The sequence below is a fragment of the Oncorhynchus masou genome, chromosome 29, assembly GCF_036934945.1.
Source record: "Oncorhynchus masou masou isolate Uvic2021 chromosome 29, UVic_Omas_1.1, whole genome shotgun sequence".
Classification (NCBI taxonomy): Eukaryota; Metazoa; Chordata; class Actinopteri; order Salmoniformes; family Salmonidae; genus Oncorhynchus; species Oncorhynchus masou.
In genome coordinates this window covers 44500867-44527418 of record NC_088240.1, presented here as the reverse complement: position 1 = coordinate 44527418, position 26552 = coordinate 44500867, and the positions used below count along the sequence as shown (strand labels likewise).

At 44.3% G+C, this 26552-nt stretch overlaps 1 protein-coding gene across 2 annotated transcripts in view; it reads left to right on the top strand.

The window, feature by feature from the left end:
* The window catches only part of LOC135519895 (E3 ubiquitin-protein ligase HECW2-like), a 62927-nt gene that overhangs the window by 7424 nt on the left and 28951 nt on the right, over positions 1–26552 (top strand). For both annotated transcript variants that reach the window (XM_064945111.1, XM_064945110.1), the window contains exons 2-25: positions 9634–10450; positions 12642–12749; positions 13658–13752; positions 13845–13914; positions 14648–14817; positions 15192–15331; positions 15631–15731; positions 15859–16718; positions 17233–17533; positions 17783–17875; positions 18579–18729; positions 18970–19076; positions 19244–19368; positions 19728–19913; positions 23037–23171; positions 23563–23659; positions 23742–23838; positions 23963–24046; positions 24202–24287; positions 24589–24709; positions 24853–24966; positions 25394–25546; positions 25741–25839; positions 26198–26327. In XM_064945111.1, the coding sequence (XP_064801183.1) occupies positions 10057–10450; positions 12642–12749; positions 13658–13752; positions 13845–13914; positions 14648–14817; positions 15192–15331; positions 15631–15731; positions 15859–16718; positions 17233–17533; positions 17783–17875; positions 18579–18729; positions 18970–19076; positions 19244–19368; positions 19728–19913; positions 23037–23171; positions 23563–23659; positions 23742–23838; positions 23963–24046; positions 24202–24287; positions 24589–24709; positions 24853–24966; positions 25394–25546; positions 25741–25839; positions 26198–26327 (4017 nt within the window). In that variant the 5' untranslated portion in view covers positions 9634–10056. The remainder of the gene's footprint in view (positions 1–9633; positions 10451–12641; positions 12750–13657; positions 13753–13844; positions 13915–14647; positions 14818–15191; positions 15332–15630; positions 15732–15858; positions 16719–17232; positions 17534–17782; positions 17876–18578; positions 18730–18969; positions 19077–19243; positions 19369–19727; positions 19914–23036; positions 23172–23562; positions 23660–23741; positions 23839–23962; positions 24047–24201; positions 24288–24588; positions 24710–24852; positions 24967–25393; positions 25547–25740; positions 25840–26197; positions 26328–26552) is intronic.

Here is a 26552-nt window from a genome sequence, read left to right as displayed (position 1 = left end):
GACTCAAGTTTTTTTTTAAATTTAATTTAATTGATTTAACCTTTAATTAACCTGGCAAGTCTGTTTTAAGAACTAATTCTTATTAACAATGACGGCCTAGGAACGTTGGGTTACCTACCTTGTTCAGGGGCAGAATGTCCGATCTTTACCTTGTCAGCTCTGGGATACGATACAGCAACCTTTCGGTTACTGGCCCAACACTCTAACCACTAGGCTACTTGCCACCCCAGGTACCACATGCAAATTGACATGTGGCACGTGTTAATGCCAAAATAACATGCAAAACAGACAAGTCACCCCCCAATAATAAATAAATATATATTTATTTTGCTTGCAACTATACATGAAGTCTTTTCTATTTACCTTTTTTTGGATTTTATACATTATTTTATATTTTGTTACACCCTTAATTGAAAATTTGCACAAAGGTTCTAAAAGGAGAAATAATGAGTAAGTACCTAAAAAAAAAAAAAAAAAAAAAAAAATGTGTATAATTCAAAATGAAATAAAAAATAGGCCTTTACATGTGGTCATTTTACATAAACTATTTATTCATTGGATTTACAGAAAATGTGCTATATCGTGATATGTATCATTATCAGGATATGAAATGACCTATATTGGGATATGAGATTTTGGCCATATCGCCCAGCCCTATGTCCTGTTGTGTAAAGATCACATTGAGTGAGTGCATCCTGACATCATGCGCATAAAAAAACTCACTCTGCGGCGACCGTTAGATATTTGGATCTCACACTTGAAAAGGTTAAAACATATATTTTCTATTTGTTTTCAGAAATTACTTATTGCATTTTCTTGTTGGCACAATAAATATGGCCATTTGATTTTAAAATTCAATATAATTTGATGACTTATCCACATCGCAATGTTTTCAAAAGCAGGCTTTTATTTTTATGGTTTCCTCATTCGCATAGGAAAGTGATGTCGTTGTTTGTGCTACTGGCTGAATACCAGTGCTATAGATGCTATAGTAAGATGAGCTAACTATTTAATTTGCTAAACATTATGATAGGCTACCGATTTGTAACAACTTTGTGGTGAATAATGCCCTGGGGAGTACAGAATAATGCTTACGCCATGCGCCTATGCAGCTAAGCATTAACATTGTCATCATGTCAAATGTTACGAGTGGGTTTATGTCTATAGCCAGGGTGTCACAGGTCCGGTCTTCAAGGGCCGACATGTCTGCTGGTTCTCGTCCTATCCTGTTAATCTGAGACTGAGTCCTGGGAAATGGAAACCCTTTCACGTTATTATGCAGACCCAAACCATTTTGTGCTGGCTCAGTTTATTTTTTATTTCACATTGTTATTTTGAGAATGGTTCCTGTAACCATGCGAGCTCAGTACGTCTTGATTTGGGCTTGGTTCGGCTCAGTTGTCAAAAGCCTTCATGTGTGTACATTCTTTGGGAAATTAGAGATTTTAAATCGATCAATTCAGTGCTAGTACAGGGAGTGAGATAAAGCAGCACAACTGTAGCCCCTGAAGACAAGAACTGTGCCCCATGGCCTTTGCATACAGTATAGTCACCTCACATCCTGGGTGTATCACACTTGGTTTATCAAAGCAAACTGTAACATCTTTATATAGGTCTAATGTCCATTTTACTTAAAAAAAACTTTACCACCAACATTAACATCAGATTTTACGCTTTAAAATGTATTCCAAACAAAAACCATTGATCTCAAAGTAAAAAAACAAAAACAATACTCTATGCACAAGGACTACTTTGCACGGTTTTAAAAAGTTTCATAAAACACATTTACAGGAACACCTGTGCAGATGCAAACTTTGGTAACAGAATGACGATTAAAATCTCCCTGAGTTCCACAAGAGGCACTGAGTTTGAAGGTAGGCTTTGAAATACATCCACAGGTACACCTCCAATTTACTCAAATTATGTCATTTAGCCTGTCAGAAGCTTCTGAAGCCATGACATTTTCTGGAATTTTCCAAGTTATTTAAAGGCACAGTCAACTTAGTGTATGTAAACTTCTGACCCAATGGAATTGTGATACAGTGAAATAATCTATAAATAATTGTTGAGAAAATGACTTGTCATGCACAGAGTAGATGTCCCAACCGACTTGCCAAATCTATAGTTTGTTAACAAGAAATTTGTGGAGTGGTACCAAGTTTTAATGACTCTAACCTAAGTGTGTGTAAACTTTCAACTTCAACTGTATTCGTTGTCACAAAATTGCACATTTTTATTGTATTGTTCCCAGCACAACGTGCACCTGTGTAATGACCATGCTGATTAAACAGCATGGTAATATTCTTGAAATGCCACACCTGTCAGGTGGATGGATTATCATGGCAAAGAAGAAATGCTCTCTAACAGGGATGCAAACAAATGTGTGACACATTTGAGAAATTATCTCTTAGTGTATATGGAAAGTTTCTTGGCTCTTTTATTTCAGCTCATGAAACATGAGACCAACCCTTTACATGTTGAATTTTTATTTTTGTTCAGTATAGATGGAACTGCCCATATTCACAAACTTCTAAGTCCTGCCAAGCCTCACTTGGTTGGACGAATGCAGTCACCGACAGGGTCGAGATGATCATTTACATCTGAACCCATTTCAGGAAACGAAATTGAACTCAAAATGAAATGGTTAAAAAAACATAACGACGTTTGGGCGACACCATTCTAAGGTCACGGTTCAGAGATGAGAAAGGTGATGCTTGGTCTGTGTCTATCGGCAACCCAGAGTGGTAACGTTTGCATGTTATTGTCCCTCGTTGTCTCTGGCTGTCTTTGTTGCCATCTGTTTTGCGGGGAAAGTAAGTGCTACAGTGTAGGTAGGTGTAGTCGGACACAGTGATGTACAGTAAGTTGGGAGAGTAAGAACAATGACCTGTAAACCCCAAGGCATTTTTAACTCAAATACTTCTAGTAAGTTGAACTCGGTCAATGAAAAGTAATTATTACTTCAAATGTTTGTGGTACTGACTCAACTAAATGAAGTCACATCATCAATAAAAAAAAATGATAATCTAATTTAACCAGCATGCTTTACTACAGGTAAAAAAAACATTGTTTTTAATATCAGGGTTTTTGCATGTACATTGAGTTATTGATTATGCAAGACAAAGATATATGAAAATATAAATGAATCCAATCATTTAGTTTTTTGCACGTGTTACTGAAATAGTTGTTCCAGTTTAAATGGCTTAGGTAGTCTCTTCACATTGTTCCTGTCCCTGGCAGTCATTTATGAATGCAGGTTGTGGGTGAATAAAAAATTGTTGGATATCCTAATTCTGGCTGGATTCCAATGGGAATTACATATAATTTTGGAAGACAGTATAATGTGACTTGCAAGTAGGGTTGCAAAATTCTGGTAAATTTCACAGGTTTTACAGATATCCTGGTTGTAAGATTCCTGGAAATCCATTTATTTTTATCAGGTAATTTGGAATCATACTTGTAGGCATGGTGTGTCCTGTAAACCATGAGTTTCAGGCCACTGTTACAATACATCCAGGCCTCAGAATAAGACCTTATGTAATGTATTGTCATAAAGATTTTAATGATATGTGCCTAGGAACTCACTGAGTGAAGGCCAAAGGACTGAAAATAGAAACATGGTCATTGATGTGTTTTTAACTTATTTACTCGAAGGCAAGGCACACTGGGAAATTAAATTGGAGGTGTGGCTTAGTGGGGGAGTTAGTCAACATTTTCAAGCTGATACAACTCACATCTGGACCTCCTACAGGGTCACAGTGACTGTATCAGTTTGAGTAATGACTACAAAATCACTTAAACTGCTCAGACATTAAGTGTAGCTGGTTTCCTCAAAAGTTGAGTAATGACAGCAAATTGGGGTTGGCTGTTCAGTTTGTATGCTTGTTTCAGGTGTTTTTTCTGACTGTGTGTGTGTGTGTGTGTGTGTGTGTGTGTGTGTGTGTGTGTACACGTCTACAGTAAAGGTAACATTTAAGGTACAGATTCCTGTGCAGTGTGCATATGTTAGCAGCCTTCACTTCCATTGTGTTTTATAACTATATCTGCGTTCTAAAGTGATCCTTCATGAATACAGAAAGTGAGCGTGAATGGAGCGTTTTCCATGGTGCTCGCTCACACTGCAGGTCATTCTAGGATACGTACATTTTAAGTAATTTAGCAGACACCCTTATCCAGAGCGACTTACAGTAGTGAGTGCATACATTTGTCATACTTTTTCTGCTGGGATACCTCCCAGCATGTGACTCATTCCAAGAACATATTTTCACTGGGTAGCAGCCGGCAAAGTAGCCCTGACTGTAACTCCATGGCATATTGCTGGGAATACTCTGGAACAGTCTGTTCCCGCTGTCGTTGTGAGTAAGAACTGCGTTCAGTATTATGAGGTCTCTGTGCATTGACAAAATGTACATGTTTAGATGAACTACGTTACCCATGGTGCATTGCGTTACCCATGGTGCACAGGTCCATGAATGATTAGGCTACATCTACAGTAAGGTTAGCATAGTTCATTTACAACATGTCATACTCATAGCTGTGTTTGCACGTGGTTTTGTGTGTGATTCTGGGGGTGCCATATGTGTATGCGTCATATGCCTGTGTGCTTGCTGTATGTCTGAGTCCTTACTGAAAGTGTTTGAGGCACATTTAGATCCTGGTGACACTCTTCGTGCCAGCTCCCCAAGGTGCCTGTTCTGTCAAGCAGGAAAGTGCTGCAGTCACCTCCACAGGAGCACTGAGGGGTCCCTGTGCTGACATCAACACACATACAGTAAAGGAACCCCTTTGCTGACATCACAGGAGGAGCATATTGTACTCAAGCCCAGACATTGATTTATGCACATTTATGCACAAACTCTTTTCCATTACAGTATTTGATAAACAATACAGGTCTGTGCTGTCAGTTCAAAAAAACAATACTGTGCACACACTTGCTAACATACTACTGTCAGTGTGTACACACACCCATGCGCATGACATAATGGGAGTGCAAGTTTGTGTCTGTGTGTGTGCTGCAAGAGTGCTGTATACAGCACCTTGCGTTGTGAAGATTCAGCACTTCTCCTTGGCAAGAGGTGTGTGTGTGTGTGTGTGTGTGCACTCTTCCATACTGTCATCTATCCTCCCTGAGTGTTTCAGTCTTTGAGAGGCCCCGGTCTCCTCTGGACAGACTGATATCAACAGGAAGCCTGGAAGATAGACCGCTGTCAATCAATATTCACAGGGCCAACCACCCTCCAGCAGGGACACAGACATATGAGGAGAGAGGGAGTGATACCTTTCCCACTAAGTGTCCAGTGATGTTGGTAGAATGCGGGTCAATTGTCAAGAAAGGCAATATCCTTATTCCAGGCATCCTTTTTTTAATAGTTTATTTCTTATCACATTTTATTTGTCATGTGATGAATACAACAGTTCACCAACTTCCCGTTTTGAATGAATACTGTAGTTGTGAACTTAACCAAGGTTTGTTGCTAGCACTTTTGCTTTTGGAGTAAGGCAGCCATGGCTCCATCTGCTCTCAGGGAGGTAATCAACCCCATTCTTCACTACATTGGTGTTTAGAAGTGGGATGGTACACTGTGTGGCCATTGGAAGTGGGTCCCAGGTCTGAGGTGTGCGGGATTTGTAATAGTGACGCGCAGTGATGTTACAAACTCCCAAAGAGTAATATCTATACTCACCCCTGTCGTTCGATACAAAACATTGCATGTATCTCCCTTTCGCCTTCCTTTCTTATTTCCTTGAAGTAATGATTGATTTAGCATGACTGAACCGGAGAAAGTGTACCAAGTCAACAACATATCTTTCACCGACCTAGTCAGATCAGTGACGTTCCTTGAGAGAAGGGATGGAGGTTCAAAATCTAGTTTGGAATTTCAAATTGATATTGACAAAAATTGGAACCATGCCATTGGCTTTAGGTTAAACTTTGGTTGAGGAAAAAGTCACGTTTTCAAAATTCCTTTTTTATGTCTGACTTCTTTCAAATCTAGTCAGTTTTCCACGTTGATTCAACGCTATCAGGAGGGAAAAAAATATTTTCGTAGTTGAAATTACCAGTATTTGTGCCAAGCAAAATCACTCTGGTATTCTTGTCCAACAAAAAGATTCTATGGCTTTACCATAAGCTTGGTGTCCAATGAGCGCAAAATCAAACTATTTATTTATAGGCCTAATAATACACTTTCATGCAGTTATAACCAGAATTTCAAGGCACTAGATGGAATCTGTGGGTCCCACTACACAAGAGCATCTTTTTATTTTACCAACCTTTCAAACCTGCATTTCTTGTCCTAAACAGAAATGGCTACCACCATCCTTGCTTCCTTTTCTTCTCAGATGTCAATAAATCACAGATCTCACATGACATGATGGATGAAAGCAGTGTAGTGGAAGCTTTCATCCAGTCATGTTAGATCAGTAATTATTTCAAGGAAGGGAAGAAGGATCTTCAGGTCATGGCCCTGTGTGTAGAGGTAGTGAAACAGACTCCTTATCCCGTTAGCTCAGTGACAAAGACAACCCAGACTTCTCCCACTCAGATCAGTGAAAACAATGGAACCTGTGTTCCATAGAATCTGAGGACTGTTTTTTACATGTTTCATTTTTTTATTGAACCATTATTTAACTTGGCAAGTCAGTTCTTATTTACAGTGACGGACGACCCCAATTGTGTGCTGACCTTATGGGACTCCCATTCATGGCCAGATGTGTTGCAGCTTGGATTCGAACCAGGGACTGCAGTGACGCCTCTTGCACTGAGAGGCAGTGCCTTACACAGCTGCGCCACTGACCTCAAGAATAGTTACATAACTTCTATGCAAGTGGTACAGACTTTTGTCTCTCGACTGTAAAGCCTCTGATTGTTTACTGAAATTGCTCCTCTTCCCACAAGTAAGTGTGTGCATGTAGCTGTGCCCATATCTGTTTGCGTGTGTGTGCCCCAGTTATATAGTCTGGTTGATTCCGGGACATCCATGCAGGCATCCCTTTCTCCAGTTTCAGCATCTGTCTGGAAGCACAGGCAATCATCACACACACATAAGCACAGTATGTGTCTGTTATAGGAATGTCCAGTTGAACAAAAGGAGAGCAATCAAAAATCACTCTGTGTATTACAAACTGCAACAGGGAGACACCACCCAGCACAGAAGCAGATGAAGTCTACCTGGCCTTCTCTAAACAAGCCCTTATACCCCAATCAGACAGGAAACTTTTGACAGCATTAGCCCCTAGGGGCTTGTAGAAAACCCAGTGTAGCAGTGACCTTTGTCTCCTGCTACAGAGTTACAAACATCAGCTACTACAGAAAACCGCAATAGAGCGATCACAGTAGTCAGACGATCATCAGTAATCAATTACGTCAAAGGGCAGTCACAAAGTAATCAGAACATCCGTGTCCAGATAATGTCATCAATGCAACAGTGAATAAACTGTGTCCTCGGTCCTTGGACCTTCAGTAACTTGCTCTGGTGTCAAGCACTACTTACAGATATGAGAACAGTCTATAACATCAGGCCATCAAGTCTAGTGACCATCAACCCACACCCTAAGTGTCACAAATAGAACACTGGCAATCATGTGTATTGCAGAAACATCATTCTAAACTACACTACTGTTCAAAAGTTTGGGGTCACTTAGAAATGTTCTTGTTTTTTAAAGAAAAGCACTTTTGTCCATTTTTAAAATGACATCAAATTGATCCAAAATACAGTGTAGACACTTGTTAATTTTGTAAATGACTATTGTAGCTGCAAACCACATTTTCTTTCATAGAATATCTACATAGGTGTACAGAGGCCCATTTATCAGCAACCATCACTCCTGTGTTCCAATGGCATATTGTTAGCTAATGCACGTTTATAGTTTTAAGAGGCTAATTGATCATTAGAAAGCCCTTTTGCAATTATGTTAGCACAGCTGAAAACTGTTCTGATTTAAAGAAGCAATAAAACTAGCCTTTAGACTACTTGAGTATCTGGAGCATCATTTGTGGGTTCGATTACAGACTCAAAATGGCCAGAAACAAAGCCCTTTCTTCCGAAACTCGTCAGTCTATTCTTTGTTCTGAGAGATTAAGGCCATTCCATGCGAGAAATTGCCAAGCAACTGAAGAGCTCGTAGAACTCTGTGCACGACTCCCTTCACAGAACAGCACAAACTGTTTCTAACCAGAATAGAAAGCTTGGGAGGCCCCGGTGCACAACTGAGCAAGAGGACAAGTACATAGTCTAGTTTGAGAAACCGATGCCTCACAAGTCTTCAACTGACAGCTTCATGAAGTAATACATGCAAAACACCAGTCTCAACGTCAACAGTGAAGAGGTGACTCCGGGATGCTGACTTTCTAGGCAGAGTTGCAAAGAAAAAGCCATATCTCAGACTGGCCAATTAAATATTAAGATGGGGGGGGGGAAAGAACACAGACACTGGACAGAGCAACTCTGCCTAGAAGGCCAGCATCCCGGAGTCGCCTCTTCATCGCTGACTCTGAAGGCTGTAGACCTGGCTCCTAACATTTATTCTTTCAGATAGTTTAGGTGCTTGATTTAGCTCACACCCCTTAAGCTCGTCAAAAATCGCCTCAATTTACAGAGGAGCTACATTACTATGCAATGGTCTCCAAGAAGCCAGAACAGCATAGTCGGCTAAAATAGTGCTGACCAGCCGACGAGACGAGGCCAGCATAGATCAGCCCAAATCAAAAATGACTTGCGCTAGCATTAGCTCAAATTATACCCAAGCTTCAAAAAGCCTTGGTTGTTGCTCAGCACATCTAAAATAAGCTCCTGTTGGATCATTAAGTCGCATGTCCCCCTTTTCCTACTAAACGGCTGTGGTTCAGAATCCGACAGCCAATCAGACAGTCCTCCCCACCTGATATCCCCCAGCTGCCTTTGCTGAATTAGGAGCTTCCAGAGAAGCAGTTACAGCTGCCTTTCTCCACTTGCCTTTTCTGGGGCAGTCAACCTGAGACACACACACACACACACACACACACACACACACACACACACACACACACACACACAGATTTCCTGATTCATTTGGAAGGCTGATTTAAGAAGTAGAGAATGACGCGGTGTGTAAATTTGAATGGCTATGTCTAGTACTGCATTGGTGACTGGGTGCTTGTCGCCTGCAACGAAATTCTTCTGCTGCTCTTATCGTTCTCTACATACTTCAGTCGGAGACTGCCGTCATTGAAGTCATGTGGTGGTGTCAAAATGAGGGGTGCTGTACAAAACAAAGTCATCAGTGACTGTATCTCTAACCAATCAGAGTATCAAAGCCAATGACGAATTTTCAAAACACTGCTTTACCCACGTGTGGAACCAATCGGATGGTCCTGAATAGATTTCCATTCTAGATATTGTTGGGGAGCTACTCGAATCCAGACTCATTGCGTGGAAGAAAGTCATGTCCGTTGGTGTTAGGTAGCGTTTGGGTAGCCAGGCAAGGTGACTGGATCTTTGACAGCAGTGTCCACTACATTTGCTGTGTGTGTAGGGCATCTGTTAGGAATACTGACGTGTTTGTTAGGAATTTTGTTTGTTAGGAATACTGACGTCTGTCTGCCTCTGTCCCTCCATTTTCCCCTCCATCTTGCCTTGTTCTCTTCTTTCCTAGCCTCGAGGTCTCTCTCTTAATCTTTGCTTGTTGGACAGTGTCAACTTGGGGTAGCGGCGTGGACAATGCTGGCTGTGTCTTCAACCTGTCTTTGCTCCTGTATGGCATACTGCACTCAAGACATGCTTCTGTTTGTACATTGGCCAGAGAGAGAATGGTCAGAACTTTAGGTACAACGCACCACAGAGCTTCTATGGAAGGATAAGGTCTGCAGCCTCCACACCAAACACTACTGACACCACCATCGGAAAGCTGTAGCAAGCTACTATAGTCAAGTGGCCGAGGTAGACCATATCTTTGACGCCTAACCCAACAACTAAGACCAAGGGTTTCTGGTTATCTGTGCCCCATCAACACCTTACCGTCTTCCGTAACCCTGCCAAACGTTAAATTTCCTGCTTTGGTCCCTCCTCCGCAGCCACCATGCGTCCCTCACTCGCGGTCCTTCCCAGGACCCGTAACCATCCCCACACAGCCCCCCCCCACAATGCACACGGACTGTCTGCACACGTGGGGCGGGAGCACCTGTCGGCACCACGGAGGCGCAGCCCACACCTGCGACACACACTCAGCCCAGAGAACCTGCGGAGCCTGGCGGAGCGAGGCGGTGCCGCCAGGGACACGGCTTCTGTGGTGAGCAGTCCCATGGGTCTCCCGAGGGCCAACAGCGACACAGACCTGGTGACCTCGCAGGGCCGCTCGTCGCTGACTGCGTCCACACTGGAGTTCACGCTGGGGAGGGGCCAGAACCTGGTCATCTCCTGGGACATCAAGGAGGAGGTGGACGCCACCGACTGGATCGGCCTGTATCACATTGGTGAGACATTCAGTATGTTCATTTCACAATGGTGTAGTTCATAACTAGGAAAGTTTAAAGTAGAACACCTGTACTGGTTGCCCCAGCACGAACACAGTGCAGCACGAACACCACCTGATTCAACTTCTCAACTAATAATATAGCCATTGATTTGTTGAATCGGGAGTGTTAGTATCTGCCTGAACAAAAATGAACTGGAGTTGAGAAACATGTCCATTTACTGGTGGAGCATGGAATGAAAGGTTGAAAGAAATATTCCATATTCATTGATTATATAACAGTAGTGTTTCTTTGATTAACTAGTTGTACTGAGCTGACTGAACAGATAGCTGCTCTGTAGGACTGGCTGATTCTAGTTTATTTGTAGAGTTGAAAATAGGAAGTCTCTGGTGCAGGAGTCTCCAGAGTCCATATTGAAACTGAAGCTGTTGAAATTCCGCAGAAGGGAGGCCTGAGTCAACATGAAATACTTCTGACTTGGTGTACTATAAAGGCGCCCACATACTAGGTTCTGTTTGCTCCTAGCAAAACTCCGCTAGGTGACCTAAATGTGTGCCACCGCGCATGCTCTCTTAAAAGACATAGGCATGAAAAACTAGAAGAAAGCAGCACTATTACTGTTTGTCCCTCTTGAGAGGCCATAGCAACAACACAGCCAGTATACACTTCCTCATATAGTCAGAATTAGTCTAAGATTTCTTGATAAAAAAATAATAATAATAATTTTGCAGGGGAGTTCTTAGTTGCAGATTTTACATCTTACTACATTCTCAAGTAAGAAAACGTGCATGAAAATTAGTCATCTCTCAAACACTTAATTGAACAATCCCGTCCATAGTTCCCACTCCTACTAGCAGTATTACTGTTGACCAATCAACGACGAAGGGGCATAGACTACGGCTACCGAACTTCGACTTGACTCAAGAAAATACGTTGTGCAGCCGATAAACAGCCGAACACCAAAATGAACCAAAACGTCGCACAAATTGTCATAATATCTACGCAAACTGTTTTGACTGGGAAACATGCGATAGGCTTTATACGCACACCATCACGTATACCATATACACTTAGACTATTCTGGATGGTCCCCAACATGATAGCCCTGCTTTAGCAGCACACTGCATAAGGCTACTAAGCCTAAATGTTCCCCTGTTGCAGTGAAAAGCAACCTATCTAGCATATTCATATTTGTTCATATTATGAACCACATATTGTTTGAAACTACAGTATGGCCAATTCGGTTCTATGCAATTATGCATACCCACTAGAGACATTCAGCCAACAAACTCTCTAGTATTTATTTAACAGAAAGCTAGAGCAACCGAATTATGATTGACTCTAATTCTCGTTTACCAATATACCAATTGGCTGTCGGACGAGTCAGTCGACCTCTAGACGCTCCATGAGTCCTCTATCCACCCGCCCCTTGACCTCACTGGACTTCCCTCCTTTAAGGAAGAAGGATCCCAATGGTTCACTGTAAGGCTGAAATATGAGAGACAGGAGAAAGCAGAGAAAGCATGCAGGGAGGGCGCCAGGCCACGTGGCTATCGATCACGAGGCCATCATGCACTTCATTACTAGCGTCAGGGTCTTAATCCCCCGGGGTGCCCCGTGCTCTCCCACTTTCCACTACTAAGCAGACATTCAATGATATCACCTTACCTCCTCCTCTCTTCTCCTCCCATTGTGCTGCTTCGTGCTCGTTCAGTTCAGCCTGAAGTGGTGGTTCATTATTGGGGGGGGGGACGAAAGTGCTACGTACAGCGTAATTCCCTCAGTTTTAACACCGTGGTAGGTTACAATTTCTTGTCCTTTGTGTTAGAGGTTGCAGAGAATGCATTTTAGGCACTACATTTATGGATTAAAGGAAAATTGTCTGAAGTTAGGTATCTGTCATGGTTATATGACATGAGACTAAACAGACATGGAACAACAGCTGTGATAAGGCTGCAATGTGGAGCGTAGACAAGTGCTATTCAATAAACATCTGACCATAACATTTATAATGTTATTTGGGGTCAACCATTTTCAAAGTTGGACAATAATCCAGAAGTTTGTCTGTCACGGTCATGTCTTCATAGAACACAACACGCACGCACTCACATTTTAGAACCATGTACTCATTTAGAACCCCACACACATACTGACTGGACTGACGGCGCTTTCTTTCTGTTCGCCGGCCCAGATGAAATCAGCCCATCCAATGTGTGGGACTGTAAGAACCGTGGGGTGAATGGGACACAGAGGGGCCAGATCGTCTGGAGGTTGGAGCCTGGGCCTTACTTCATGGACGGTGAGAGGAGAGGAGAGAAAGCATCAGTGGGATTCATACAGTGAGAAATATGATCAAGTATAATGTCGAAACTACTTTTCAAAAGGTCTTTGGACTACACCCATTACAATGGGACAGGATTAAGAAAGGGGGAGATACAATACTTAATAATTGACATTGGTTTCATTCCAAATGGCACCTTATTCCCTATGTAGTGTGGAATTGTATTTTTGTACCTTTCGTAATATCCAATTGGTAGTTAGTCTTGCTGCATTGCTGCAACTCCCGTGCGGACTCGGGAGAGGCGAAGGTCGAGAGCCTTGCGTCCTCCGAAACTGCTTCTTGACACTGCTCGCTTAACCCGGAAGACATCCACACCAATGTGTCGGAGGAAACGCTGTACAGCTGGCGACCGAAGTCGGCGTGCATCCTCCCGGCCTCCACAAGGATGCGCTAGAGCTTGATGGAAAAAGGACATCCCATCCGGCCAAACGCTCCGTAACCTGGATGGCGCTGGGCCAATTGTCACTACAGGTCGAACCCGGATCTGTAGTGATTCCTCTAGCACTGGGATGCAGTGCCTTCGACCGCTGCTCCACTCGGGATGCCCCGTAGTGCACTACTTTTGAGCAGGGCCTATAGGGAACAACCGTAGTGGCATTATTTCATGGGTAACTAATGGGAAGGGAATTACACTGCAATTACACAGTATACTACTTTTAATTGACTTGTGTTTGCATGTATTATAGAATTAACAAGTAATTGTGAGCTAGATTTGTACGTTTTGCATTACTCATGTACGTACTTCCCTGTTGCGTAAGAACATTACAAGTCCCGTCTCATAATTGAGGCGCAGCCAGCCAAAGAGTGGGTGAAGAGAGAAACGAGGGATGGTGTTCATATCATGCATCTCTCTGTTTTCCCTCTAGCTGAGACCAAGATCTGCTTCAAGTACTATCACGGCGTCAGTGGAGCCCTGAGAGCAACCACCCCCTGCATCACTGTGAAGAACCCTGGAGTCCTGGTGTGTCTGCCTGTGTGTTTATGGTTTGTTGTGTGTGTGTGTGTGTTGTGTGTCTGTGTGTGTTTTACATTCAACTTCTCTGTGTCTCTCAGGGAGAAGGTCAAAGTGAGGGGCAGTCATCCACAGATAATCCTCGCAAACTAATCAGCTTTACTTTGACAGGTGAGGTGTGGTTTGGCTAAAACCAGGAAGATGTGCTCATTGACTCTGACTTAGAAAAGGTGCCCTCTATAGTTCGGATTCAAATGATTTAATAGAAGAGCGTCAAAGTTTTCCATTATCGATGAACCCGTTATTGCAATCTACTACTGCTTCTTTATTTGACCTTTTTTTATTCCTCCTTACATGTGTTATTCCCACTTGAAAATAAGTTCCAACTTTGCATTGCTCCTAACATCCGACATGCAAGCAGTTATACAGTCAGCCTCAATCGTTGACTAAAGTTTCTTCCAATTGGCCTCGCGCATGGATTTCTATCACAAAAGTAGAACCGAATGAATGTGTATGCATGTCATCCTTCCCTTGCAATAAACCTCTGACAACTAGTGAAAAAGCCAAAGTTTCTGCAACTCTTCGTTTTGCAATGAGTTCAAATGGTAAGCTGCTCTTTGGTTTCCCTGGCTTGTGACATTAACAATTGGACTTGGTCAAAACTGCAGTTGCAGATAAAAGCCTTTATTGAAACGGCTTGCATGTCCATTTTGGAAGGTTAAATAACAAGGTAATGTAGTGGGTCTCAGAGTAGGACTGATGTCCCCCCCCACACACACACTACCTTCCATGTAGTCTTATTCGTTGTGAGCTAAAAAGCTAAACTGATCCTGGGTCAGCACTCCTACTCGGAGACTCTTGACATATACAGCCCCTGATTTAATGACGCTCTTCCTCTGTGTAGATATGCATGCGGTGGGGCTGAAGAAGGGTATGTTCTTCAACCCGGATCCCTACCTGAAGATGTCCATCCACCCTGGGAAGAGAAGTGGCTTCCCCACCTTCAGCCACCATGGACAGGAGAGACGCTCCGCCATCATTGCCAATACCACCAACCCTAAGTGGCGCGGAGAGGTGATCTATAAACATGCATGAACACACACACACACACACGCGCACACACGTGCACAGACATACACTCACTCCACTCATAGATCACTGGTTCACTCACTAGATGAGTTCCCTATTATTTACAATATTGTAATGATTAAATGTTTGAAATCAATATGGCTGAAGAGTCTAGCGAAATATAGAGTTCATGGGGAGCCGAGCGAGCCTTCCCTGCTAGGCTTCTCCTTGCTCAGATTGTCGTGGTGTTGCACTTCAGATTTCCAATTAAGTTGCTGTCCACTTAAATCGGTGCTAATCCTCTGCTCACCGCAAATCACTTTTACTTAGCCAAGCACCATCTGACCTTTCTAACAGTCTGTTTCTCCCTCTCTCTATAGAAATACACTTTTGTAGCACTGATGACAGACATTCTGAACATCGAGGTGAAGGACAAGTTTGCCAAAAGTCGACCAATCATCAAACGCTTCCTTGGTCAGCTGACCATTCCTGTGCAGAGGCTGATTGAGAAAATACCTGGGTAGGTGACCTGGAAAACGGGGGCACACCTACACACACACCTACACACACACCTACACACACACCTACACACACACCTACACACACACCTACACACACACACACACACACACACACACACACACGTGCTTTAAAACAAACAAACAATTTATACACACTCAAAGACATACGTGTTTTTAATTATGCTCATTTAGACGCATGCTCATAATTATTGATTGTTCTCTATACTTTATCATTGCGTGTTAACTATAGTTGAGTAATTGCATTTGGTTGTTTGTTTTTCTGTCCGTCTATCCTCAGTCTCCAGCCTCTGAGCTTCTCTCTGTGTCGACGGTTGCCCACTGAGCACGTGAGTGGCCAGATGCAGTTCAGGGTGGAGCTCACATCCACTGGACCTGACGGTGAGGGCCATTGCCTGTAATTTATTGTGTTTGTAAACAACAATACCTAATTGAAGTACACATTGCTGAATTGTAATGGAGAAAAAGGTATTACAAAATGATGAATCTTGATCTCGTTCATGCTCAGGGGCCTCTCCAGACTCTATCATTGGTGTGCCCAATAACGGGGCCCCTGGGACTCCATCAGATGACGAGGATCTGCCCCACCTACTCCCGGGGGTGGTTACTGGAGGCCCCTCCCCTACTGGCTCCCTGGGCTCACAGAGGTCCTGGGAAGGCGGGGCCACAGCCTATCCAGTCCCAGACTATAGGGACTTTAGCGGTACAGAGGGCAGAACCACAGAGGGTGAATCCTACTCTGGCCCTCTACGGTTGCAGAGGTCCCTGAGCGAAGGCCTGGATGCCATCGAGGCCCCCAAGGGCCCCGGAGAGAGGCCCCTGGGCGCCGCTTCACCGAAGCTGCGCTCTAGCTTTCCCACTCACACACGTCTCAGTGCCATGCTGCACATTGACTCAGACGAAGATGAGGAGCGCTCGGGGCCCACTGACATTTACCCGGTGCCCGGGTCCCCCCTGCTGCTCAACGGGGGTCCCGAGGGGCCTGAAGAAGAAGACTTTGTCCCAGAGCTACAGCAGGATCCTGACCCTGAGCAGCTGGAACCCAGGGTGGCGGGAGATGAACAGCTGATGGTAACGGGGGAAGATTGTGACCCTGGTGGTGAATCCAATGTGGCCCCTGAGTTAGACCTGGCCCTCGACCTCGAGGACTCCTCAGAGCCTGATGTTTTCTCGGAGGTGGAGGAAGTTCCTTTCTTCTCAGAGGCGCTGTCCCAGAGTCTTTTGGCTGGGGGCCTGGAGGGGCCAGAGGAGGGCCAGGGGCCCGCTGACAACCCCTCGTCGCCGATTGACACCTGCTCCATGGCAATGGCCCCACAGACAGTCTTCTCTTCCTCAGAGAGTTGCCCAATCACAATGTCCACGGCTGAGGTGAGTGACTGGTGGTTAAGTGAGTAGATCATACCCATGGTTAAAGGTTCTCTATGCAATACATAAAAAAGCCTATAATATATCTGTAGTAGTAAGTCAAGGAACAATCAAGGAAACCCAGAACTAAAATCTTGTGTGATTGTGTCAGATGCTGTCAGATGTTTCTAGCCAGGACCTTACCTTACTTTGTGAGGATTTTGTTTGCTGAAACAAGGTATCAAAAATGAAAAGCTGCAGTTCTAAAAGAATGAACCACAACCTGCCATTGGGTCCTACCCAGAGATGTGGTTAGTGGTTAAAAAAAAGGTGGGTGAACAAGAACGCCTTTCGAGATGATGCCCGGCAGGTAGCGCAAATACTAACAATGTCATTTTAGTGTTATAGGCGCACGAACGTTATTCACCAAAGCAAATAAGGTGTGTTAACATAATTTATTAAAGCTCCACTACATCCCTGGTCCTGACCCAGCATTTGGGAAACACTGTTCTGACCTCATTGAACCCTCATGTTGCAGGAGGCAGAGGAGAGGGCAGTAGCTGCCATTGACCCAGGGGGAGACTCCTTCACTGGCACTCCACCCACCCACCAGCACGTAGATGACGAGGGGGGCGGGCATACGTCAGCCAATGAGGTTGAAGGAGATGCTCCGTCTACCAATGCGCTGGAGCCAGGGGAGGAGATTAGTGAGCGGATGTGGAGCTTACAGGTATCTGCGGATGTTCCCCAGGATGAGGAGGGGGAGGAGCCAAGACCTGCAGGGGTGGCCGTATCTGTTGATTCAGATGCAGTTGCCATGGAGGCAGATGGAGAAGACGGTATGTAACTACCACTTTTAAAATTTCTTTATGCTTTATTTTGCAGTCTAATATTTACCTTGTATCTTTGAAATTATAACTACATTATATTACCATTTTGCTTCTGTGGGATTCATCAAAGCATCCACGTACACCCCTACTTGAAATTATCATTAAATATGATTAATTAATCCAGTCATGTAGAAACTAATAGTGAATTGCCATAACTATAAAAAGGCTCATGTGCTCTTTTCCTGAATGTATCCTCAGGTGCTCAAGTGAACGGTCACCCCGTGCACTGCCTCCCCTCAGTGCGCCATGACATTCACCGTTACCAACGAGTGGACGAACCGTTACCTCCTAGTAAGTGTCTGTCTGTACATACTATATCTGTATGTATTTGAGGTGAAGGAAGATGACAAACAAGAGAGAAAGAAGGCTGCTTGATACAATGTGTATATTTGGCTCCATAGAGGCTGATCGAGGGGCTTCTTTGTATTTGTGCCTTAATGGCTTCTTTGACTATTACTTCTATAAGTATGTAGACCAACTGAAAGGGTGCATACTGCCACCTGGAGTGTGTTGTCTGAACATATATAAAAACCAATGTTGGAAATTTACTGCCACATGCAGTTACGGAATGTTTGCTGAGGAGTATAATTCATTGGCTGATCCTTTCCTTATGACCTGCATATCTACTTCAAAATGGTGACAGTTCTCAATGGCACTGCCCATGCTAAAACACGCTTTGTGTCATTAGAGCTGTCTATCTAAATCTATGACTTGTCCTACATTTCTAACTGCTATATACACAATGGTATACTATTTGATATAGTGTATTTTTATGCTATTCGAGGTGTCATGGTTCTGTCAGAATGCATCTGCATGTCAACCATGTGTGAATTTAGTTTGACTGTGGTTATGTCCCAAATGGCACCCTATTCCTTACGAGCTTTGGTCAAAAGTAGTGCACTATAAAGGAACTAGGGTGCCATTTGGGACATTGCCTCTGTCTCATGTTAAGTGTGTGTTTGCGAATATAAAGCCATGTGTTTGTTCTCCTCAGACTGGGAGGCGAGGATCGATAGTCACGGTCGTATTTTCTTTGTCGATCACGTGAACCGGACCACCACGTGGCAGCGCCCCACCGGACCCCCCGCTCCCCAGGGCCTGACCCGCTCCAGCTCCATCCAACAGATGGAGCAGCTCAACCGCAGGTCTGTAATCATGTAGAGGCGCACACACACACGTACATACACACCATGCGCTCATACACTCGCACACATATATGTACGTACATATACGTACTCACACCTTCTCTCTCCCCCACACACTCAGGTGAACACACTTTTGTAACTTCAATCCTCTACATTTCCTCTCTCTCCTCAACCCTTCACACCCTTTCCTTTTTTTCTCACACTGTCCTTCTTTCCCTCTTACTCTATTTTGGCTGTCAGATATCAGAGCATCAGGAGGACGATGACCAGTGAGAGGTCTGAGGAGAACACAGTTGACCTCCCACCAGAGCCCACAGAGAGTGACTTTCTGCCCCAGACCATCCCTGGTGTGCTTGTACACTAACATTCATACACACACGCACTGATAACACACACGAGGTATGCACACATACTGTGTGCGTGTGCATACAAGCGCACGCACAGACACACACACACACACACACCCTTTCCAACATATATTTACCTCTAACAGTTTTTGTTTTGTCTGTTGTAGAGTACAGGAGAGAGAGCGCAGTGGGTCACTCCAGCTCTCGGTCGCGTCTCTCTCTGCTGCTCCAGTCCCCAAGCGCAAAGTTCCTGTGCAGCACAGACTTCTTCACCGTGCTGCATTCTAACCCTGTGAGTCTGGCTGCACAGGCGCTCAACTCTCACCTTTCACCTTCTTATGGATCACCTTTGGTCCCTCAAGGTCACCCTTACCATGTCATATCTCTCAGTAGTTGATAATGATCTGCAAAGGTGTGTATGGTAAGGAAAGAGCTTCTTGGAGTGAACTGCTCTTTTCTCGTTTACTTCAAATGTTGCCTTCATCAGGTTAATTGATATATAAATACGAGCCATGCTACCTGGGTTTTCATTCATCATTCTCCCTTAATGTGTTTGCTCACAGTAATAACCCCATTTACAGAAGAGCCCAGCATTTAATGTCCCTCTTTTGATGTCCTCATCAGTCTGTTCCCCCCCCCCTCCCTCCCCAGAGTGCCTACAGCATGTTTACGAGCAACACCTGCCTGAAGCACATGATCAGTAAGGTGCGTCGGGACGCCCACCACTATGAGCGTTACCAGCACAATCGGGACCTGGTGGCCTTCCTCAACATGTTCACCAACAGCCAGCTGGAGCTACCCAGGGGCTGGGAGATGAAGCACGACCAGACCGGCAAGGTCTGGACCAGTGTGTGGGGGGTAGGGGTGTGTGTGAAGTGGGGTTGGGTGTAAGAGCAGGGTGTGTGTGGATATAGAGTACCAGTCAAGAGTTTGGACACCTACTCATTCCAGGGTTTTTATTTACTTGTATTACTTGTATTATATTGTGGAATAGTAGTGAAGACATCAAAGCTATGAAATAACACATATGGAATCATGTAGCAACCCCCCAAAAAAGTGTTAAAACAAATCAATATATTTTAGATTCTTCAAAGTAGACACCCTTTTCCTTGATGATAGTTTTGCGCACACTTGGCATTCTCTCAACCAGCCTCATAAGGTCGTCAACTGAAAAGCATTGCAATTAAACATGTGTGTTAAAAGTTAATTTGTGGAATTTATTCACTTCCTAATGCGTTTGAGCCAATCAGTTGTGTTGTGACAAGGTACAGGAACAATGGTGGCCATCTTGAAGCATGTGAGGACAGCAGACTGGGATGGGGAGAGATTTAATATGTCTGTAAACACTCTAGCCAGCTGGTCTGCGCATGCTTTGAGGACGCAGCTAGGGGTGCTGTCTGGGCCCGGCAGCCTTGCGAGGGTTAACACAGTTTAAATGTTTTACTCACATCTGCCACAGAGAAGAGCCCACAGCCCTTTGTAGCGGGCCACGTCGTTGGCACTGTTATCCTCAAAGCGTGTGAAGAATGTGTTTAGCCTATCCAGAAGCGAGACGTCGGTTTCGGCGACGTGGCTGGTTTTCCTTTTGTAGTCCGTGATTGTCTGTAGTCCCTGCTACGTCTCGGGTCTGAGCCGTTAAATTGCGAGTCCACTTTATCTCTATACTGACATTTAGCTTGTTTGGTTGTCTTGCGGAGTGAATAACTACACTGTTTATATTCTGCCAAATTACCTATCGCCTTGCCATGGTTAAATGCGGTGGTTCACGCTTTCAGTTTTGCATGAATGCTACCATCTATCCATGGTTTCTGGTTAGGGTAGGTTTTAATAGTCAGTGGATACTACATCTCCGATACACTTCCTTTATAAACTCAGTCTCCGTATATGCGTCTAGATTATTTTCTCACAAGCTACCTGGAACATATCCCAGTCCACTTGATCAAAACAATCCTGAAGCATAGATTCCGATTGGTCAGACCAGCGTGAAATAGTACGAAGCATGGGTACTTCCTGTTTGAGTTTCTGCCTATAGGACTGGAGGAGCAAGATGGAGTTGTGGACAGATTTGCCGTAAGGAGGGCGGGGGAGGGCCTTTTAAGTATTCAGGAAGTTTGAATAGCAATGTTTGAGAGTCTTAGTAGCTCAGGTAGGACAGTCAGCATGTTGAAAGAACCTTGGTAGCCTTGTCCTCAGATTGGCTTTGTTAAAATCCCCAGCTACAATAAATGCAGCCTCGGGTTATGTGGTTTCCAGTTTGCATAAAGTCCAGTGAAGTTCTTCGAGGAGAATTCTCTTGGGAGATAATATGGTCAACATTTAATTGTGAGGTATTCTAGGTTGGGTGAACAAAAGGACTTGAGTTCCTGTATGTTCCTAGAATTACACCATGAGTCATTAATCATGAAACACACTCCACTGCCCTTCTGCTTCCCAAAGATATTTATTCCTGTGCGATGTACTTTGAATCCTGCTGGCTTTACGGACTCCGACAGTGTCCCGAGAGAGCCATGTTTCCGTGAATCAAAGTACGCAATGTTTCTCTGGATAGAAATCCTTGCTCTAAACTCAACTTTTTTTAAATCCAAAGACCGAACATTAGCGAGTTAAATACTCAGAAGTGGTGGATGCTGTGCGCGCCTCCTAGGTCAAACCAGCAGGCTGCGTCGAGTGCCTCTCCTCCGCCGGTGACGTTCTGTGTCGGCCTCTGGAATAAGTTAAATTGCTCTGGGGAGAGTGAACAAAGGATCTGCTCCAGGGAGGTCTGGTAGTTCTGGTGAGTCGGCACTCTAATATCCAATAGTTCTTCCCGGCTGTATGTAATGACAACATTTCCTGAGCTAATGTAAAAATAGTACATAAAAAATGAAATACTGCATTTTCCTAAGAGCTAGTCGCGATGCTGCCATCTCCATCAGTGCCATCTTTGTTTCTGCAGTCCATCATTACTTTGAGACATGAAGGTCAGTCAATCCGGAACATTTCAAGACCTTTGACATTTTCTTCAAGTGCAGTCACAAAAGCCATCAAGCTCTATGATGAAACTGGCTCTCATTAGGACTGCCGAAGGAAAGGAAGACCCAGAGTTACCTCTGCTGCAGAGGATAACTTCATTAGAGTTGCCAGCCTCAGAATTTGCAGCCCAAATAAATTCATCAGAGTTCATCTCACCATCAACTGTTCAGAGGCGACTGCGTGAATCAGGCCTTCATGGTTGAATTGCTGCAAAGAAACCACTACTAAAGGACACCAGTAAGACCAGACTTGCTTGGTTCAAAAAACACGAGCAATGGACATTAGACTCGTGGAAATCTGTCCTTTTGGTCCAGATTGGAAATTTTTGGTTCCCACTGCCATGTCTTTGTGAGATGCCGAGTAGGTGAACAGATGATCTCCACATGGTTGGTTCCCACCGCGAAGCATGGAGGTGTGGGGGTGCTTTGCTGGTGACACTGATTTATTTCGAATTCAATGCACCCTTAACGAGCATGGCTCCCACAGCATTCTGCAGCGATACACGATCCCATCTGGTTTAGGCTTAGTGGGGCTGTCATTTGTTTTTCTACAGGACAATGACTCAACACACCTCCAGGCTGTGTAAGGGCTATTTGACCAAGGAGAGTGATTGAGTGCTGCTTCAGATGACCTGGCCTCCACAATCATCTGATCTCAACCTAATTGAGATAGTTTGGGATCAGTTGGATTGCAGAATGAAGGAAACGCAGCCAACAAGTGCCCTACATATGTGGGAACTCCTTCAAGACTGTTGGAAAAGCATTCCAGGGGAATCTGGTTGAGAGAATCCCAAGAGTGTGCAAAGCTGTCAAGGCAAACGGTAAAAATAAATAACCCTTGAATGAGTAGGTGTGTCCAAACTTTTGACTGGAACTGTATGTACAGTACACCTTTATAAACTACAGTCTATCTATCTTAATGTAAGTGGCTGGCTGTGTGTCTCCACAGCCCTTCTTTGTGGATCACAACTGTCGCTCCACAACCTTCATCGACCCGCGGCTCCCCCTCCAGAGTGCACACTCAACTAGCCTGCTGGCCCACCGACAGCACCTTAACCGCCAACGCAGCCACAGCGCAGGCGAGGTGAGACTACTGCTAAATTCCCATAGGCGACTCAAAACATGGTCAGACCGGACAGCATGCAAACTAGTGGACTACCCTACAGTACATGTGGCTTGGCAGCTTGCCTGGCTAGCTGGTTTGAAGAACATGCTAGCTTGCACATCCAAAATAGACAATACTGCCAAAGTGAATGGTATTTTCAGTCGGCCTCAACGGAATTTGCCATCACAGCTTTAAATGTAGTCTATTATACCCACTGCACTACTGACACACTGGAATACAGGCCAGAGATCAGCACTAAGACTTTATTCAAGCTGCTTTAACAAGACCAATATCAATCATAATGCTTATTGTAAAACGAATAATGCAGGTTAATGGAATTGACTAAAATGTGTGTCCCCTTATGTTGCAGGTGGTAGATGACATGCGACACTCCAGCCCACCTGTCGTGCCCTGTCCCTCCAGCACCTTCAGTGGGTCCACTCGCAATCAGGACCTGGTGCCTGTGGGTGAGTACACTGGCTTACACACACACGCACACATGCAGTTACAGACCCAGGCATGTCGATATTGACACAGGTCTCTCCCCAGCCTACAACGACAAGATTGTGGCGTTTCTACGGCAACCCAACATAATTGAGATCCTGCAGGAGAGGCAGCCAGAGCTCGTCAGGAACCACTCACTCAAGTAGGTTACCCCAATCACCATGGGAACCCTTTAACCAGATATTTAACCTTAAATCCTAACCCTCTATGTGTGTTATGTTTGTGCCATACAGCAGTATCACAAATGTTAACCTGTGTGTCTGCAGGGAAAGGTTACAGTTCATTCGCAGTGAGGGTGTTTCTGGGCTTGCTCGTCTCTCTAGCGATGCTGATCTAGTCATTTTGCTCAGGTGTGTCTTCAGGGGTTAATGTCTGTTTGTGATTAGTGTGTGTTTGTGTGTGCGAGATGGTATTGCGTGTGTGTGACTGTATGTTTGTGAGTATTGTGTTTGTTAGTGTGCTTGTGATAAGTGTGTGTGTTATTAAGCACCCCTCTCTCCCTCAGCCTGTTTGAAGAGGAGGTTATGTCCTATGTGCCACCTCATGCCTTACTGCACCCCAGCTACTGCTCCTCCCCTCAGAGCTCCCCCGGTGAGAACACACATGCAAAGCCGCGTGCGCACACACTTTCTCCTCATGCCTTTTCTTCCCATAGCTTTGCTTCTAATCCAAACTATCCATCCTAACCAGGGCAAGACAGTGAGATTAAACCTTGAGCCGTAGAAGTTGCTTTAGCGCTCTCAATCAGTAAAGTGAAGTGTTAGATATGAACTATTTCTATTCTAATGAAAGTTGTAATAATGAGATACATGATTTTCTGATGAACTTGTGTATTTTTTGTCTATTTTTCATCTTCCTCCTCTCTGCTCTTCCTTTTCTGCCCCCCTCTCAGGTACTCAGCGAGCGAATGCACGCGCCCCTGCCCCTTACAAACGTGACTTTGAGGCCAAACTGAGAAACTTCTATCGCAAGCTGGAGACGAAAGGCTATGGCCAGGGACCTGGGAAAGTGAAGTGAGTACTGTTGCTGTTTGACGACGTATTTCAACAGGTTGAGACAACAGATAAATATCAGCCGTATCCTGTATTGCTTAATCTTAACCTGTGTGTATGTGTGGTGTGCACGTTTGTGACTGTCTGTGTGTTCCTCCTTCCAGATTGATCATTCGTAGAGATCACCTATTGGAGGATGCCTTCAATCAGATAATGTGCTACTCCCGCAAAGACCTGCAGAGGAGTAAGCTCTACGTCAGCTTTGTGGGCGAGGAAGGGTGAGTGTTTGGATTTAGGTATTTCATATATGCTACACATTTTCTTTATGTTTGCTCATATGCATCGGTTGTTATGTCAAGGTCGGATAGGTGGGTGCTTATATTTGTCCTGTGTTTTACAAGTGTTGGTGTCAAATGGAAATGTGTTTTTTTTATTTCCCAACTCCCCCTGAGACACCTTCGGAAAGTGGGATCGCGGCCAGGGATCGGACATTATTGACGGTGACCCTGGAGCAATTAGGGTTAAGGGTTAAGTGCCTTGCTCAAGGGCAGATTGACAGATCGCCTTGTCGGCTCTGGGATTCGAACCAGCAACCTTTCCATTACTGGCCCAATGCTCCAAACTCTAGCCCATAGCTGTGTAAGTTGTGTATATTTTCCATAATCTTAATATATGGTTTACAAAAGTGTGTTGTGTGTCTCATAGACTGGACTACAGTGGCCCCTCGAGGGAGTTCTTCTTCCTGGTGTCGAGGGAGCTGTTTAACCCTTACTACGGCCTGTTTGAGTACTCCGCCAACGACACCTACACTGTGCAGATCAGCCCCATGTCTGCCTTCGTGGACAACCATCACGAGTGGTGAGTGACAGTGTTTACATTACAATGATATGGATGATGAGTGGGTGGATGGATATAGGAAGACAGACAGTCATGCTGGACAGACCTACTGTAGGTAAAATAAAGAACAAAGACACAAAAACCCATAACATCGGACTTGTCATCATAAACACACTGCACTGTACACCTAGCAGTGATGTTGCTCTGTATTCCAGGTTCCGTTTCAGTGGGCGTATCCTGGGCCTGGCTCTGATCCACCAGTATCTGCTGGATGCCTTCTTTACCCGCCCGTTCTACAAGGGCCTGCTGCGCATGTGAGTGTCTCAATCAGGCCCCCAGCCAGCAGCTGGCTAGGGCTCCTATTGTCATGAACACGCATTGTTAATAGGTTTTGGAAACACAACCACCATGTCAAATAGCGAGTTATGCTTTAACGTAAAATATTTTATACAAAACTACTGACCTGGTGGAAGCTGAACCGACAGAAGTTGATTAAATGGATTTGGCATTAATAATTCAGTTACCGTGCTTATATTAAGTGGTTGATATACACTCTGGATAAGCACATTCTAAATGACTGAAATGTAAGACGTATTCGTTGTAGAGTTAGGGATTCAATCTTTGACCTCTATTTACCCTTGTTCTCCTCTTGTTGACCTTTGACCCCTGCAGCCCGTGTGACCTGAGTGACCTGGAGTTCCTGGATGAGGAGTTTCACCAGAGTTTACAGTGGATGAAGGACAATGACATCGAGGACATGCTGGACCTCACCTTTACCGTCAACGAGGAGGTCTTTGGACAGGTGTGTGTATGCATGATTGTTTTAATGAATATATTGTATGCATCTTCAATGGTTTTTAGACGAAATACACAGCCCTGCATTTGATATTTGACTGTTTGTTGCAATGTTCTGTACTTGTGGCTGAATCCTAACTTCTTAAGTCACATTTTTGCTTAGTCATGCATTGATGTCAATGGGAAGGTAGGATTCACCTATCAGTCATTTTAGCTAACATTCTACTCCTTG